Source organism: Ornithodoros turicata, chromosome 6, assembly GCF_037126465.1.
Source record: "Ornithodoros turicata isolate Travis chromosome 6, ASM3712646v1, whole genome shotgun sequence".
NCBI classification, from domain to species: domain Eukaryota; kingdom Metazoa; phylum Arthropoda; class Arachnida; order Ixodida; family Argasidae; genus Ornithodoros; species Ornithodoros turicata.
In genome coordinates this window covers 54,774,102-54,791,700 of record NC_088206.1, presented here as the reverse complement: position 1 = coordinate 54,791,700, position 17,599 = coordinate 54,774,102, and the positions used below count along the sequence as shown (strand labels likewise).

At 42.3% G+C, this 17,599-nt stretch overlaps 1 protein-coding gene across 2 annotated transcripts in view; it reads right to left on the bottom strand.

Moving 5' to 3' along the window:
- Nucleotides 1-906: 906 nt before the first annotated feature.
- Nucleotides 907-17,599, bottom strand: part of LOC135396740 (1-phosphatidylinositol 4,5-bisphosphate phosphodiesterase classes I and II-like) — a 175,727-nt gene continuing 159,034 nt past the window's right edge. For both annotated transcript variants that reach the window (XM_064627881.1, XM_064627882.1), the window contains exons 17-25: nucleotides 16,628-16,696; nucleotides 15,598-15,847; nucleotides 15,094-15,157; nucleotides 14,004-14,102; nucleotides 13,819-13,895; nucleotides 11,889-11,984; nucleotides 9,091-9,148; nucleotides 8,855-8,941; nucleotides 907-8,026 (exon numbers count right to left, since the gene is read on the bottom strand). In XM_064627881.1, coding sequence (XP_064483951.1) covers nucleotides 7,901-8,026; nucleotides 8,855-8,941; nucleotides 9,091-9,148; nucleotides 11,889-11,984; nucleotides 13,819-13,895; nucleotides 14,004-14,102; nucleotides 15,094-15,157; nucleotides 15,598-15,847; nucleotides 16,628-16,696 — 926 coding nt within the window. In that variant the 3' untranslated portion in view covers nucleotides 907-7,900. The remainder of the gene's footprint in view (nucleotides 8,027-8,854; nucleotides 8,942-9,090; nucleotides 9,149-11,888; nucleotides 11,985-13,818; nucleotides 13,896-14,003; nucleotides 14,103-15,093; nucleotides 15,158-15,597; nucleotides 15,848-16,627; nucleotides 16,697-17,599) is intronic.

Here is a 17,599-nt window from a genome sequence, read left to right as displayed (position 1 = left end):
AATTCCTCCCTGAGGAAGAACAGATACTTATACAAAGGTTGTCTTGCGAGCTCCCACAAATTCGAGAGTCCTGTTTGCCTGTTAGTCAAAATGAAGGGTGAGTCTAATTCGATGTGTGTACAAACAACACTAAAATGATGAGTTGCTTGTGTCGTATTAACTCCCCATGAAGATACTGTGTTTCCTACTGCTTTTGGTTTGAGACATTCACTTCGTCCTTCGAAACTCGAACTTATGCAGTGCTACACCATTCCGCGTTACGCGTTACCCTCTCCCCCAGGTGAGATTGGTCTAAGCTTTGGCAAGTGCTTGGCCAACGAGCTCGTTTCTTGGTACGGATCTGTACCCTGGCCGACGGCTTTCCAAACCTCGCTCTGTCTATCACTATATGCAACATTGCGCCAACGTTGGACGGCCGAAAGAATTGTTGGCCAACTGTCATCCGACCTTTTGCCAACCGTTGGCCATCGGCCATTGCTTGCTTGGGTCCCCCCCATGGCCTCTGTCGTCGACCCCACTAGATGTGACGGTGACACTACGTGCCAACATATGCCAACGGTCAATATCGGCAAGCTAGCTTTTTCCGCGAAACTAGCATTGTACAGCTTGGGACAAAAGTTTACAAAACACCAGGGTGTCGCATTTCTCCATCAATGGAGAGCTCCCTAGCAGCAAACAGGAGCGCGGACACACATACTCAGAGATGGACAGTAGCCGGTCACCCATTTCTTATTCGATCTCTTGCTGATGTCTAGCAGAGGGCCGCTCTGATGAACAAATACACCAGTGCAGTGTTCCATAAACTTTTGTCCCAAGCTGTACCTCTATCCTTCAAGCCGGGTTGTGCTTATGGTTTGACTCCTGCCGCAGGTGATGGATTTTCCTACCTAAAGTGAGAGCCAGGAGTCATCCACGTTTCCCAAATTTATTTTCCACACTACCTTACACATAGCACCGGGTGCAGTTGGCTGGGAGAATGAAGTGAGTAGCACATGACAGAAAAGTATTTATTTACAAGCCCAAGTGACCCTCACCTCCGAAAGACACACACACCCAACGACAACAGTGCATAGATCTCCCCAACTGCAATTCTTTTTTTTTTTCCTCAAAATAACCAGCATGCTGCACATTCTTTTTTTTTTTTTTTTTACTCGATACTCGTTTCATTGCTTTTCACCCTTTTTTGTTTTGGGAGTAACCGTGAACAGTATAATATCAAACAACAATAGACACTTCTTAGTGGAGGGGGAACTACAACCCCCTCCCCACTTCTGTTGAGCAAGTGGGAACGGTTTCCTTTTCACCTCTTTTTTAATAAACAATATACACTTCTATCTATGTATAGTATATTTATACATGCACATACACAGTCAAACTATAGCTTCCTTTAACAATGTGTCCCATATATCTGTGACAACTCTTTCTTTCTTCCTCACCAGATGTGACCACAAATGCTGTGCAAAAGACAGTGCTTTACAACACACCATCATGTTTGGCCTTCCTTCCGTTTGTTTCCTTTTCGTGTTTTTGAAATGTTTGACTGTGTGTGTTTCTGAGGAATCATACACTGTACAGGGATACATACGACAATGAAGTCAAAAAGGGAATGCTGCAAAATTTCCTCACAGTATGTGCTTCTTTGTGCACTATATAGTGACATCATATGGTGTTGGAACTGAATGTCAACAAAATTTCACACGCTCGACTCTTTGGCTGGTGCATTTACCTAGAAATACGTTTTCTGGTATCCCGATAGGTTTCTCATGCAGCGGTTACTTTGTCAAATACCATTGGGCTTCACTAGACCAGACAGTATATGACCAATCTCGGGTATGTGTTACAAAATATGAAACTAAAGCAGGCTAGAGATCAACAAAATGAAAAAGGCGTGTGCAAATATTTGAAGCGCACAGGTTATTTTGGTACTGATACATATTTTAATATTTTACTGGAATTTTGCACACAGCTTAGCGAACCTCAGTCAATGCATTCAATTCTGGAAATATTTAAGTACTCAGTTACCCAAATTTAGAAGAAAATAACTTAGTATTACATAACGTGAAATCTCTTCGTTTATTGTTCAAGCGTTTTATTCTATCACTTCAACACCATTAACAATATAGTATGAAATGTAACATAGAATCCCCTTGTGAGAATGTTCATTTGATAACAAGAACTATATACCCTCAAGCCATTTGGATGGAACGTGTTGGAAATTGATAATGATGATAATTCGTGATGATTTGAATAATGTCTGTAATGCATGAGACATCACCGTAGGAAGAATAAGCTTGCACACTGCCTTGTTTTTTGCCATAGCAGAAGAAAGTTATCAGGATCCCACCACGCTCATGCAAGAGCTTTTGTCCCAACATGTAGTGCATGTCCAACAAAGTACATACGGCACACCACACCGACATCCTAGTTCGTAATAAACATCAACAGCTGCGGAATGTAGATCCCCAAAACGAAAAGCGTGAACAAGACACAGTTGTGTGGCTGTGAGTTTCCGGTGAGCAGACTGTGTGTGCTGTACGCCTTCCAACATGATTGGGGCTGCACAGATAAGTTAACAGAAGCAACGACTACATACAACAGCACTTGCACCACGTTCATCGTAAAACGGCCCCGAACGCGCTGACAACACAATTCTAGTTCTAGCTCGACACGTATGCACGTCAACAAGAAATAGAGGATCAGGCACGGCTTATCTTGAAACCGTGTCTCTCGATAATGCAATACAAAGGTTCTCTATGAAATAAGAAGTATTTCGATAAAAGTAACGCCGGAATTTTGCTAGTGCGGATGCTGTTCGTTACGAAACTTTGCAAAAGTACAGGACATTGGGCTGCTGTGACATGTCACATCATTTCATGTGGCCATGCGCGCGACTAGTACGAGTAGCTACGGGGTGAAGCAACCAGTACCCAGTACTTATGTTCTAGATTACATCGAATTAAAATGTAAAGCAAACAAATTGCATAATTGAACAGTAACAACGGCCCAAGACAAGAGCCTGTTGAGACATTCAAACTACATCTATACCGTTCATTATCCCATACATAGTAACAAATTCTCTAATGTGACCCAAAAAAAGGACAAAGGAAGTAGCAGTATGGAATGCAGTTTTCAACCTGTACAAATTCAGCTGCTAACCCAAACATACTTAAAGGGGCACTAAAGTCCAAAAATTTCTCCTCACTTAAAGATGTCGTTACCTTGACACCAACACCAAAGGAACGGGATTCGTCTGCTAATGTGACGTATGATGTCGTGATGTATGAGTGAAAGAAACTTCGACGTACGCTTTCCTTCTCCCTCTCCTCCTCAGGAAGCATGACAATGCAGAGAGGCCTCGGATTGGTCTCCTCAAACAACCCCCTGCCATTGAATGGACAAATCGTTTGAGGAGACCAATGAGAGCCCCCTCTGCATTGTCAGCCTTCTTGAGGAGGAGAAAAAGAGGGAAAGCGTAAATTGCAGTTTCTTTCGCACAAATGACACAACAGACGAATCCTGTTCACTTTATGTTGACGTCAAGGTAATGGCACCGTTGATTCTGCTAGGGGAATTTTTGCACTTTAGTGCCCTTTAAGGTAGCTTCAATGCTCTGACTCTACAACAAAAAAAAAAAGCATGTCCATGGACACTTGTTTATCCTGTTTATCATCAGCTCAAATGTATGTGTGCTGTTTCATCATGCTGTCTCATAAGTCGTTGAGGAAGCAGTGCGTACCCTAAGGAACTTGTCGGATCTCTCTATATGTACACTGCTGGCAATGCTATGAACAATGTGTGCAGATCTCTCTTAACAAATTGCTTGCAGCGTATTGTGAACACAATAGCTGGGACTGCATACTTTGGACTAACGTGCACATAATGCACAGTCAGACTAACTAATTACTGAGCAGCAGACTTCAACTTCCACTGTTGGCAGTGTACTTTCCTGGCAGAAAGGAGGGGGGGGTTGTCTCTGGCAACTCTGTGATTAATCTCATTGGCACCAGAAAGCCACATAATGCTGCTATGTGGTTTTCCTGCATCCTACCAAGCATCTTCTTGTTCCTTACCTATTCCCTGTCCCACCTTACGAGCACAGTGGGTCTGATTTTTGTTGCCTCTTCCCACAGTGCCCATATATGCTTTGTCCATTACTTTTTTTCTCCATGATGATGAATTATGCTACAAGGGCACCGGTCAGAAAACATCATCAGCACTCCGGATGCTGAAATGCTGAAACAGTCGTGGTGCATTTAGTACGTGTGGAAAAAAATAAAGTGCTAAAATTTGGGCGCCCAAGTTTGGAGTATGTTAATTATGCGAGCACATCCATGTATTATGCAAGTAAATACGGTCACACAGGTTGCATTGGTGAGGACCTACCCTTCACTGTTTAATCAGCAGAACACACGCCGTAACTCACGGGGGTCTGGGGGTCACTCTCTCTTTTCTGCCAGGGCCATAAATGCACCCCACCCCTCCTCTCGCCTTGTTTTTCTGCCACTGATTGGGACCTTACATGGCACAATTTCGATGAACGCTGCATTGCACAGGGGTAGCAGCAGCAAAGCCTTCGCTCAACGACAGAAAGAATGCATCAGGATTCAATTTTTCTAGTAATCTTCAAGTAACTCTAAGAATTGAACGTGTCTATGAGCCTGTACTGGGTCTCTATACTACAAATCGTACTGTATGACATCGGGGAAAAGTAATTAGCCTGGTAAAAGTACACTGCAACCACCTTGTCAATGTTTACGACCGTTTAATAAAATGAGCTTCTGCTGGGCAAAGGTTGATGACAGAATACACCCTACTGTATTCCGCATCCTCTAGAAAAGTTAATCAACCTGCTAGGTAAGATGGACACATCACGATCCATTCTATCCACTTCTACGAAAAAGTGAGCTATGCGAATGCACCCTCGAAACCATGACGGAGGCAATGTTGCTAAGCGCTAATTCGAAGAGGTAAAAATCACCGTGTGAAGCGGACCGTATTTTTTAACGCTGGAAAACCACCCGAGACTCTTCAGCAGAATGTAATATATATTCTCTCTCTCTCCTATTCTTCGCAACAGGTGTAAAAGTATAACGCTACAATTTTTTTCATGCCGCACATTCAAAAAATACTGACAGGTTCTCCAGACGGCTGAAAACATACATCTATCTCTAAAGTCTGTATACATATATGTGTGGGCGTTGTGCTCAGTCTATCGGACGAGCGCACACCTGGAAGCTTCGAAATATTCTCTTTTTTCAGTTGTACCATGTACGATTTGCAATGCTTGGATGACAGACACAATACTTTTTTCAACCCTGTGACGTGATTTAACGACGTAATCATGGAATGTTTCCTCGACAACACACCAATACCCTTTTCGCGTGTGGTATGAAGCACACAGGTAAGAACTAAAATGTACATTGGCTCTAAAAATCTCAATTATTCAACGTCAACAGTAAATGTAATTGAGAAAAAAGTAGACAAACCAAAAAACAGGCTTTCACAATTGCATGAGTTTGCACTGTGATGGACCCAACGCACTCTTCTTTTTCGTTTCACACACTTTTCTACATTCACACACTAATGTAATGACGTAGTCATAGACCCACAGGAGAAGCTGCGTTCATTCAGTAGAGCAAACTTTCGAGGGACAAACAGGAGATCTCTGCATTCTGACAAATGCACCTCTCCCCCTTTTTTTTCCGTACCACTGCTGTCCTGTTGTTGTTGTTGTTTTCTACATATATTTGTTTGCCTTGAACTAGCAATTAGAAAATGAGCCCTCCACACTATTTACAGGCGCCTCAAAACTACAAGACAGGGAGACTCGGGACAGGGACTGCAAGAATGTGGTGACCGAGATGACGGTAGGAATGATTTGCTTTTTTCGTTTGGCACATCTAAAGCACTGAGGAAAAACTGTAAAGCACGCACACATGCACACAAACACAGCTTTCTGCAGGCTGTACAAGTACTACAGTGTAGATTGTAGCTTCTCCTACATAGTAAAACTGGTGTCCTTGTTTTGACCTCAGTTTTTTTTTGTCTGTGAGGATGTAGTGCATTTTCTTAAAGAAATCAAAGCGTTCACAAAAACACTGTATGATGTCCTGCTGCAGGGTTCACTGGCTGACCATGCTTTTGACAAATCGATACGTAGTTATTACATTTCGTTACACTTTCGTCATTTCGATGCATAGTTATTTTGTCAAATCGACACTTAGTTATTACATTTTGTTACATTTTTGTTACATTTTCTTAATTTCCACATTGGTACTAGGCCACCTACTATTACTGGTAGCATAATACTCATTGTTCGTACAGGCAGAAAGATTTACATTTTCAGTATCATGTTCTTTGCAATTTATTCGGGAATAACTTACAAGTAATAAAACGTTAAATGCCGATCCAAAGTGCTGATCTCTCGACATAAAAATGTATTATGTCAGGATCTGGGCTGTAATGGGCTTCGTCAATCTGCGACCAAAACTTAGTTAGACACCTAAGTTTGATTAAATATCAGCACATCCGGAGCTCTTAATCTTTTGTGGAAACTCTTATAGCTCTATCTTGTAACATTATAAAAAGAAAAGTTAGAGCAGTGTCGTGAAACATCCACCGTCAATGCGAATCAGTGCCAAAGACACGTGTGCTAAAAAAGGTGAAAATGAGGAGCAAAGATTCATGTAACATATCTTCGATGTCTACCATCATGATGCTATAAAACTGGATAAAAAAAAAGTGAAACAGTAAAATCTATGTGTGAATCACGTGTCACTTAGATGCAAAATAAATTAGGAACAACTTTGTAATACCATGCTGTGAACCCCACAGCATACAGATATCACGCAGTGCATTGCAACTCTAAATACATCTACACAGTGTGACACCACTGTCACTTTGCTAGTCAATTCAGGTCACATAATGCTACAGGGTGGAGTCGCATGAGCTATATCTTCTGACTTTTCTGGGTTCCTCTGTGCAATTATAATTACAGTGTAAAAAATAAAATAAAAAATGGTATCACACCAGTTGTCTGCTTCCTTGATTTAAGTACACGTTCTTGACAACGAATAATGAAATAAACATGCAGCATTGAATGTTACAATAAAAGAGGTGGGTTTGCATCTTGTTGCTTGTCACCAATCAAATCATGCTGGAAACTAGCGGGATGCTTTATGTGAAAAATGAGCACAATTTCGCATTGTTGTGTGAATTGTTTTGCTTGAACTAACAATGTTTGATGAGCTAAAATTTACCGACTCAGAGCCGACATACAGTGTGTACGTAGTCACATGATTACTGGGCATGAGTGGTTGCATAGTCAGACGAGGTATTAGTCAGATTAGTTTTAGAGCTAGAAAAACAGCGGTGTAAAAAGAGCTGTTTTCTCCTAGATTAAAAAAAAGCAAAGAATTAAAATGTGATAAAGCATCAATGCCATGATTTCTTTTTCCTCTCTGTGTTTGAACTGGCCAGTTAGACATACCTAGTCAAGTAAGGCAACAGATAAAAACTTGGCAGCTACATCTCATTACCCTGACACTGACCACCCTGAAACATCCATTCCAAGGGACACCCCAAGAATTTCCATGCACGACGTAGTTGTCACCGGCGACAGCCTGTGTCCGAGATGCGCCGAGGACCTTGAATCGCTCAATGCTCGTCCACCCCACTAAAAAAACTGAACAAATACTGCTATGCATTTCCTCGCTGCCATCCAACAAATATCACAGTTGCGGGCCAGACGGCTTCACGGAACGAGGAGACACAGTGCAACAACATATAGCGGAGAAGCGCAGTGCATAAGACGACCAGATGGTTGTTTGTTTCCGTTGTGTGTGAAGAGGGGGCGCCGGTCAAGCGCCTATTGCAGTGTTGTTTGTGGGGAAGGCGAGGGCTACAGGGCTGTGCTCTGCCGCCGTTGGTCAACACTGGGCTCCAAGAAGAGGGCCGGATTTTCGTTGAGAGATGCTGCCAGTTGGCCACATTTCTCTTCGTACTCCTTTTGGTGCTTTAGGCTCGCCTGGGAAGTAATGGGTCAATATATCTCCGCATGAAATCATGTCACCCGTTTAGTCTGCCCTGTGGCCTAATGATACTGACAGATCCATGACAAGGAATGGCCTCAGCTTGGGCACAATATGCAAGGTACGGCAATGACGTCAGCTCAATCCAGCAACAGTGATTTAATGTACACATACCGCAACTAACGGGCTCGGTTTTGCTGCTGCATAAAATCTTAAATGCTGGGCAGGGAATAAAAAATTCTGCAATTTTCTGCAGCACGTGCTTGCATGTCTAAGCTGACGAAGATATACGAAGACAAAAATTTTTTTTCCTTGTTTGACATAGCAGTAAAGTGACTGCAAATCCAAAATACAGTTGTGGCTAAGCATCGGATGGCACCTCGTGCTGTTTTTGCATAGTAATGACAGAAAAACAATGAATCCCCCATCTTCATAGAATTTTTCAGTACAATACCCGCAAACTCAAGCCTAATCAAAATTAACATGACTATAGGTCAATAATACACTATCGCAAAAGAATAAATCCTTCGAAGAATTTTTCCAAATGCCTGTGATACAACACAGTCATATCTAATCACAAGAAAACTCGCTTACGCAAGTGACTGCAACTTTATGAAGTAGGTATATGATAAATTAAATTTAGATGTGCCACAGATGTTTGATGCTAACAATCACAGTGGCTTCTAGATCAACTCTGAAAATACTCCATATCCCAATGCTCAACCATGTGATGCACTAATCCTACAAGCTGCTGGTGCACTACGATCAATATTGCTGCAGGCAATGTAATAATTAAATTAATAATAATGAAATAAGCAAATTACTTGCTGCTTATCTTCCTCCAGAGACTTTCGCACTTCTTCGTGCTGCCTCTCGAGCTCAGATTTCTTTTTTTCGAGCAAGCTACTAATCTGCAAATAAAAGGGTATCAATTATCATTATATAAAAGTCGCTATACCACAAGCCACACAATCTCTAAGTAAGTATGCAAGTGACAAGAAAGTTGGAATGTGCTTTGCAGTGCACGACATAGTTGCAGTAAGGAAGGATAGCTGCTTACTCGTTGGCGCTCAGCTACAGCTTCTCCTATCATTTTCTGATGAAGTTCCCGTTTTATCCTGCAAGGTTTGAGATATTAGAAATCATTGATAATATGGGACGCATGCACCATTGCTACTGGTTCTTTTTAGAACTCGTCATGGATGTCACTTATCATATACAGTAAACTTCCGTTAATTCGACCCTGACGGGAACACAAAATTTGATCGAATTATCCGAAGGTCGAATTAAAGAATTGGCGGGAAAATGAATGAGGTGAATGTGCCTTTTGTGTGATCGTCTGCTGTCGCTGACACTTGAAACGTGAATCGGAAAACATGCTACGTAAGAGCGTTGATGTGATGGAACCTTTCGGTGTTGTCTTCTTAAGACAAATAGAGTTCCAGGGCGTCAAGTCCGGCTTCAACGTCACTCACACTGCACGCTGTTGGCGCAATCGTCCTGAGTTGTGCTTCCGCCATCTTTGGTGTGGCAGGACACATTGCTCAAAATATTGGCATCTGACAATGCTGCTGTTCACTTCCGCGGAGTCGTCGAACCTCACCAAGCGCACGTTATATATTCGACTCTCGTTGCACCAAAAGATTCCGAATGAGAGCTCGGTGAAACGTGAAACAAAAAACGGAGAGAAAAGGTGAGAAAGGAGGCGTTTCCTCCTCACCCGGGGCTCGCCAGAACCGCCACCGTATAATTTGAGTTTTAGTGCATCGTACGGTATCGCCGTTGTGTCCGTAAGGGATACAGTCGTCGACCGATTTTTCAGACCCCAATTTAGATACCAGAAATAGAAGCTGATGTTATCAGGCAGGGCTGGAAGCACATCAAGAAAGCATCGACAAATTTTTCCAGCCTACTAGTGCTTAGTAAAGTTTATTTTGAAGCGAAATTCGTTTTTTCGGACTGCTCCATTATTCGGACTTTTGCGCGATCCCGGCCAAGTCCGAAAAATCGGACAGCGACTGTAGTGTGATGGCTCTGCCCAATGCCCGAAGCTCTCTCTATATTTTGCATGTGCCCAGAACCACCTGCACTATCTCTTACGTACGCAAAGGCGATAGCGTACGATGCACTAAAACTTGTGGTTACTGTTACGGATATCGGTACTGTTCAGTCGCCATCTGCCACCTGAGCTTTAGGGCAAACTTTTCTGTTGCTACGTGCGGTGCAACGTGGGTGCCTGTTTCGTTGATACATCGGTCAAATTATACGATGTGGACTGCTTTCATGTTCGAAATACCCAACTTTTTTATCAACAGAAACATATGGGCATTTGACGGGACTTTCGAATTCGATCAAATTAAGAGAAAAAAAACGAACTATCTGAAGTCGTATTAACAGAAGTCTACTGTACAGTCCACCCTCGATTTCCGAACAGTGAATGGATATTTCAAGAACAAAGTTTACAAGGTACAGTACTCATAGTAGAATATATGTTCAGGTGCCAGTTCAATCACTTGTCATCATTAGCTTTGCAAATGCATTACAGATTTGTACAGTTGTATTGTTCCTAGCTAATTTTCAGCGAAGCCACGTGCCCTGATGTTAACTAAACAGTCTCCAAAGTGCAACTTGGAAAGCACAACATTATCAGTAGAGTCTGACTTTTTCGGGTCAAATGTCCTTACCGGATTCAGGAGGGAAAAATAGGGTGCTGTTTTTAAATCCCTCATTTGGCGTCAAATCCTGTGCTACTGGTATATTCGGGTGCTATTGGGTTATCACCTTTTGCTTTCTGTCAAGCAAGCCGCCCGCGGTTAAAGTGTAAATATTGGTCAAATATACATACCTCGCTATTTGTAGGTCCCACCACCCCATGTTGTAACAACAGATGTGCTTCGCATACTGTACAAGCGGTTAAATTCGTGGGCTCAATAATTCGCGAATTTGTGAGGAGCCAGGATCAGGCAATTGTTCAGAACCTTAAATTTGCGGTACCGCGCTGCGTCGACCGTGCATCAGGCGTCTTATAGGGGCCCTCCACAATTGAACTTTTAGGGAGAAGTTAACAAAAGGTGTCACAACTGGGTAATAACCCGTTGCATTTGTCTTCCTTTTGAGCTCTTCTGACTGAGAGGGCGGCGATTAGGGGGCCCTTACTCGGCTGGCATCTGGGTCATTGCCGAATTGCCCTGTCTCCCGTCATTCTTGTCACTGTATAGAGCAGGTACGATTGGCACTTGACAGTGATGCGGCAACTTGTACAAAGGCCGACTCGCGTAGCAGCGTGCTAAAACCCATACACGCTATGCTGGATGATCGAGGCTTGCAAGGAACTGCAATCGCGGGACGCAGACACCCGCGCAGGATTCGTGAAGTCTGGGCTACTGTCTCAACTTGCAGCGGAGAAGAACTGAGCACTTTGTGAGGCAATACAATGAAATAGCGTAAGAAACCGCATACATATGTTGCCTCAGTGTCCTGGGTCAAATTTCTTACATATTGCGTTAGCGTATTTTTCTGTCATTGGGTCGAATATTTCGGGGAACTTGAAATTCGCGAAGAAAAGATCGCTCACGAATTTCGCGAAAATTAGTTCATTGCAAAAATTACTACTTGTAGAGTACTTCTTGTTATCTATATCGCACGTTCGCATAAACTGCTAATAAATGGTGCACATGATACGTACTAAAACATGAAATGTGATTGGAATTCGTAATCGTTGGAGTAATTGGAATCAGGTTTACCCGATTTGGTCCTAAAATGATTCGGCAGGGAATAATCGTGAATAATACCCCGAAAATGTCAGACCCTAATTATCTACTAAGCACTCCTGATCGCAGTCATTTCCAATCAACACACCTATCGAGCTCATTCTTGTCTTTGTGCTTCTTGTTGAGGCTGCGCATTTCCTCCTTTGTTTGAGTCTCCAGTCGCTTCATCAGCTCGCTTACTTCCCTGCAAACAAAATCACAGCTGTAAATTAAATCAACATATATAATAGCGTAACTGTACCAAGGGGGGAGTTGAGGAGGTACAATTACTCTATGTAGTTTCTTAAGGTGCTTAATTTTGACAAGCAAAGATTCTAACCAAACAGCAGGAAGATATCCCTGTGTGATCGGGTATAATCAGAAGAATTTACTTTGAATGCTCTCAAATACATAAGAAGCTGCAGCACGCTCTGCTCACAATAGTAGTGTTATATGAATTTCTATGTATATTTCTTCGGGTAATGAGTCATACAGCATGTTCCACCTAGATTGTGCAAAAAAATTTAAAAAGACAAAAGACTTGCTAAAAAGACTGTGCAAAATCTGCAAAATCAATGGTACGTACGTATTTACTAGAACTGTGTGAATAGCAAAATTTCCAAATTGAGTCAAATACAAATATTTCACAAATACTGCAAATCAAATTTGAATATTCCTAAAAAGCCCAATTTGAATGCTTCAAATATCTCACTTTTGAAAATTTCATAACTCTGTGCCCATCAGGAGAACTGTGGCTCCTAATGGGTGAGTCTATACAGCTTTTCAGTCAAAATAAAATACATTATCACGAGAAAAGGAAGCCTATCTACTTCAGAGATTGGAACACACATTACATCGCTGGAATGTGCAACCTTTAGTTTATTTGTTCTGTACTTTTTACAAACTGCAAATATTTCTCTCTGCTACTCTGGAAGGTGTGAATACATTTGTTGGAACTGGAGCAATGTACAGTGGGACCTGTAATGACTGATAATGTAAGCAAAGAAAATCTTCCAATCACTTGTGGGAACCTGAAAATGTCTGATGTGAAAGAGATGCTTTCCACGCCACCCTCAAGAGCTTTCTGTAGCTCTTTTTGTAATTTCTTCCTTCGCTTCGGTAGAGGGCTGTTATTGAACGTAGAGTGTAACCCTGGACAGCTCCAGCGATTAGTTCACGAAGCCTGTGAGCTTTGATGACAGGGAATGGCTAGAGGTTGATATCAATCATTTTTTGCAACTTTGCCATCTTCAGCGGCCTTTCTTGACATAAGAACCAATCGTAGCACTTCAGAGTTTCTGTGACTTTGAGCGGATTTCTTTGGACTTGGAAATAGCTCATTCGATGACTCCATGTTCCTTAACAACACCGCAATGATGTGAATGAAGAAGGTGACTTCTCAATGTTGCACAGTCAGTACGCTATGCTCCCGCTTTCGGTTTTCAATTTACTTCGCCCTGATACCGAAATGGACACAAGACATGGCAGTGACGTCCGAAACAGGGTGAAGATGACGATCGAGTGGATTATGTTTGGTGTCACCACTCTTACTGCACAACACATTTTACTGTATGCAAATTTCGGCAGCCGCCTGTGAAGGCGCTCATTATTTCATTCCCCACATCACCACCAACAACGAGGTAGCGGGGAAGAGTATCGTCTCTGGCGATGAAACTCTCCATTCATCATCTTAAAATAAATTGTTGTTGTTGTTGTTGTCCGCGGTTTTTCCATTCCGCAATTTTTCCATCGTACTAGTGCTTAATAAAGTTTATTTTGAAGTGAAATTCGTTTTTTCGGACTGCTCGATTATTCGGACTTTTGCGCGATTCCCGCAGAGTCCGAAAAATCGGACGGCGACTGTATTTGCAACATTCGTATTAGATTTGTATTCGACAGTTTTACTATTCGCACAGCCCTACAGAATTCAATTAATTAGTTCTCTGTCTGTTACATTTTTACAAACCAACCAACAACCTTGTCAATGAAAATGCCAAGCAGCGGTAAGTAATACGCAAAATTCTGCACCGAGGCTTCACCTGTCATGGAGGTCTTGTAGCTGCTGCATCTGTGCTGCCTGAGATGCCTGCATTGACTTTTCGAGTGCACCAAAAAGCTGAAAATTGAAATCCAACACAAAATATTAAGCATCAGAACACGTCATCACATAGCGCAGCATGTCATCAACACATGTCATAGTGTTGGTGATACATGTGATACTTACGGAGTCAATATACTTGTGTTGAATGTCCATTTCGGCCCTGTATTGCTCCTTGGTGATGTTCAGCATGGCTAGGTTGTGGCTCTTCTGCAGCTCCTCTTGCTGTAACACAACATGTATGTGTACATAGTGCATATTATCTGACAGAAACATTCACATATTAAAGGAGCAGTAAAAGACCCCTCCACATATTTTTTTAAGGTTGTAGGAGAAACAAGCGTCCTTCCACAAAAAGTATGGTTGGTACTGACGGGAAGAGAGATGCATGCCCGAGGGATCAAAGATAAGTTAAACATACTAGCAATGTCGCAAAAGAAAAGATGGACAAACACTGCACTCCACTGACAGCTATAGAAAATTTTATTGGACACACCTCTTAAATGTGTACATATTTTCCTGTCAGTAGGGGAGGGTGAATCCTCAACAAAAGGGGGTAAAAGAAACAACAACTTTATTTGAGTAATGATAAGTGGGAGGTTTCATCCCCAGGGGCAATACTCTAGAGGGGTGAAAGAAAGTGAAAGAAAGTGAAATAAAGGGAAATATGTACCCATTTAAAAGGTGTGGGATAAAATTTTCTTTAGTTGTGAGCGCAGTGAGGTACATGTCTATCTTTCTTGTGTGTCCCTATCTTTAGTGGACTGCTAGTATCTTATCTTAGTAGTGTTCAGCGCAAGTTTGCACCAACTGTGCCAATACTGCACAGTCATTAGATCAGTGACTCCTTTCCTGAGAGAGCGAATGCGACTGACGATGCTCCATGACCTGGGAGGCACGATGAGTGTGCCGATAGAATGCCTTGCTCGTAGCTGCTCGCTACGCTGCTCCTATATCACACTGTGCTCGTTAGTCACCTCCATGCCTCCCAAGGTCACACTGCTCTGCACAAGGCTAGTTTTTCAGAGTGTTTTTGGAAACTGCCTTGCACAGTGATAACATAATGTACAGCAAAATTATATTGCACAGTTGCTCCTTTTTGACTGCTTGATTAACTGACAAGTTTTCAATCAATCCAGAATGTCATTTCGCTGCTCCTTTAAGAGAATGCATTCATTCCGTAAAAGTAGTTTAGTAAAGGCTAGTGTTACACTACCTTCGCTCTGGTTTCGGCATCCAAATTTTGGATCTGCGATTCGTTCTGCTGTTTGAGTGCCATCCTGTATAAAGAAAGAACATTGTGTTACTAAAGGCAAAAAGTACTTTTTTCCTTTCTTTTCTCCAACAAAAATGATGGGACATTTATCAATATAAAGCAAAGTGCCTTTAGTACAAATATGGAGCCATCACTCTCCTGTCTATCAGAGTACTGTGAAGAATCTGTGTGTGTTAGAAGTTGCTCTCCTTAATCCAACAGCCAGTTGATAGTATTTTGCTTTTGCTCCTTCTGTTATCACGGGACACAAACTTTACTCTTAGACAGTGTGTTCCTAGAGAAAAGTGCATTAAAAATAGATCCCTGTGTTTCCAAGTTTTATGTGTTTTTCAAATCGGGAGTAGAGATCTAATTTTAGGCCAGGAATTGTAAAACAGGGTAAAATCGAAGAACGGATCTTCGAGTGAAAAGTGCTTTTCCCTGAAGTGCAGAAAGTGTACATACACATCCCCGCATGAGAACTTCTTGCCCAGCTTGGAATGAGACTTGCAGAGCTGTGCCTTGTGCTTCTCAGCTGCTTGAGCAACCTTCTCTGCTCTCTGCAATTGGCTGTCTCGCTCTTTGTCCCGCAGCTTGTCGTACCGCCGCCGGGCACTGCTCAGATCCTTCTCCAGTTTACCCAGAACCTTCTGAACTGACTTGTGCTCCCTCAGCTTTTCTAATGGCTCGGCCGTCAGGTTCGCCTCGCTCGATTCTACGGCGACAGAGTAAGAGAAGGAGTCATAATCTCTTTCATCCAACAAACAATATGCGTCAAGATGAAGAGTTATGGCCTTAATTAAAGTGTATCCAAAGATTCACATCAGCAAATATACAAAGTGAATTTTCTGGCCTAGCAAATAATCTCAGTATCTTTTACTTTCAAGTTCCTTGATGTGTGTAAAGCATGCCAATTTTTTGCCATCTTGTAACATTTAAAACATTTGTGAATACCATGAGAACACCTGGGATCATCATGAAACATTATGAATTCTGCGGGCATTTTCAGGATTTATTTGAAGCATGGAAGGTTTTCATCAGGGTGATATTGGGTTTCACCAATGTATATCTAATCTGTGTGCAACACTGAAAACTTTCCAGCTGTTAAAATCATATTCCAAGCTCCAATTTACTCAGGTGTCTGCAAAATGATACACCAAAGGTATAGCGTGAGCTTGTCCATTTGCATATTGGTATCCCTGCAAAAGATAAAGCTCTACATGAGATTTTTCATGAAAAATGGCAGATGTGGTATTTGGCATGCACATGGCTGCACTTTGTGCACATTTCTGTACGTTGTTGAGTGTCTGTTGAAGCTCTCAAAAGTAACACATGTAGCAGCCCTTGATATAGCAGCATACTTGACCAGACATGACACAACAACAAGCAAAATAAGTGGGCATGAAAGAAAATGATGTTGTGACGAAATGTGAAAAAGGACAAAACAGAATTTTGTTAATTCAGTTGCAAACAATGCATTCAGTTACAAACTCACCTAATAATGACAATGTTTTCTCCTGTGATCCCTCATCTGACAAGCTTCTCACTGTTTGATCCAATTTCCCTGCAGAAAGACAAAGCCACTTTTGCTTAGCACCTGCAGTGCCACGTACAGACACAAGCACTATCATGCACCTGTACGTAAAGCCGTCACCACACTTAACCGTAACGCGCGATTGCGTGTCCGCCAGAGTCTCCAAGTGGTCAAGCTTCGACAGTATGTTAAACCCATGTGGATCATTGCACAGAGGCGCCACCTCTCGACGGTGGCTCGGCAATGGCGGGGTATGCTCTCACCTTCTGAGGCTGTGTCTGTGCTCTCTCACCCAACGGGCGCATCGGCCATGCACTCTAGCTTGCCGCGATAAAAGGAATAAAGAAATGTTGCAAGTGAGCTATGGTCTTGACATAATTATTTGACATCCTTTTGAGACGAACGTAAACACGAAAAAGAAACTTCAACTCTGTCAGCTTGCTAAAAAGAAAAAAAGCCCTTGCTCACCAACAATAAAAAGAACTACAAATTCTCTGAATTCCACTAAATAGAAATGCAGTAGAAAGGCTGTGGCACAACCTCATTTTCAGTTTTTGATTTACTCTCTACACGGGACAAGCACGCATTCCCTTCGCAATGCTCCCTCTCAGTTGCAGACGGCGCGCGCATCGGGAATGAGCGCTAGTGCGGAGTAGGTAAGTGCAGTGGTGAAACATGCGAGAATTTGGAGCCACCATCGACAGGAGGCGCCTGTGTGGAATTATCCAGTGTCTCGAACCCAGTATCAACGCTTGCGGCGCTGATGGCTCTGCGGGCCACTCGATCGCGCATTACGGTTAAGTGTGGCGACGGCTTTACAAAGTGGGAGCTTACAGCAACTTCTTCAATGTGAAATTGGTTAAATTATAGGGGGGCGTAACTACATCAGTTGTTAACGATTTCCAACATTTACGGCATGTAGACGCTTTGTAA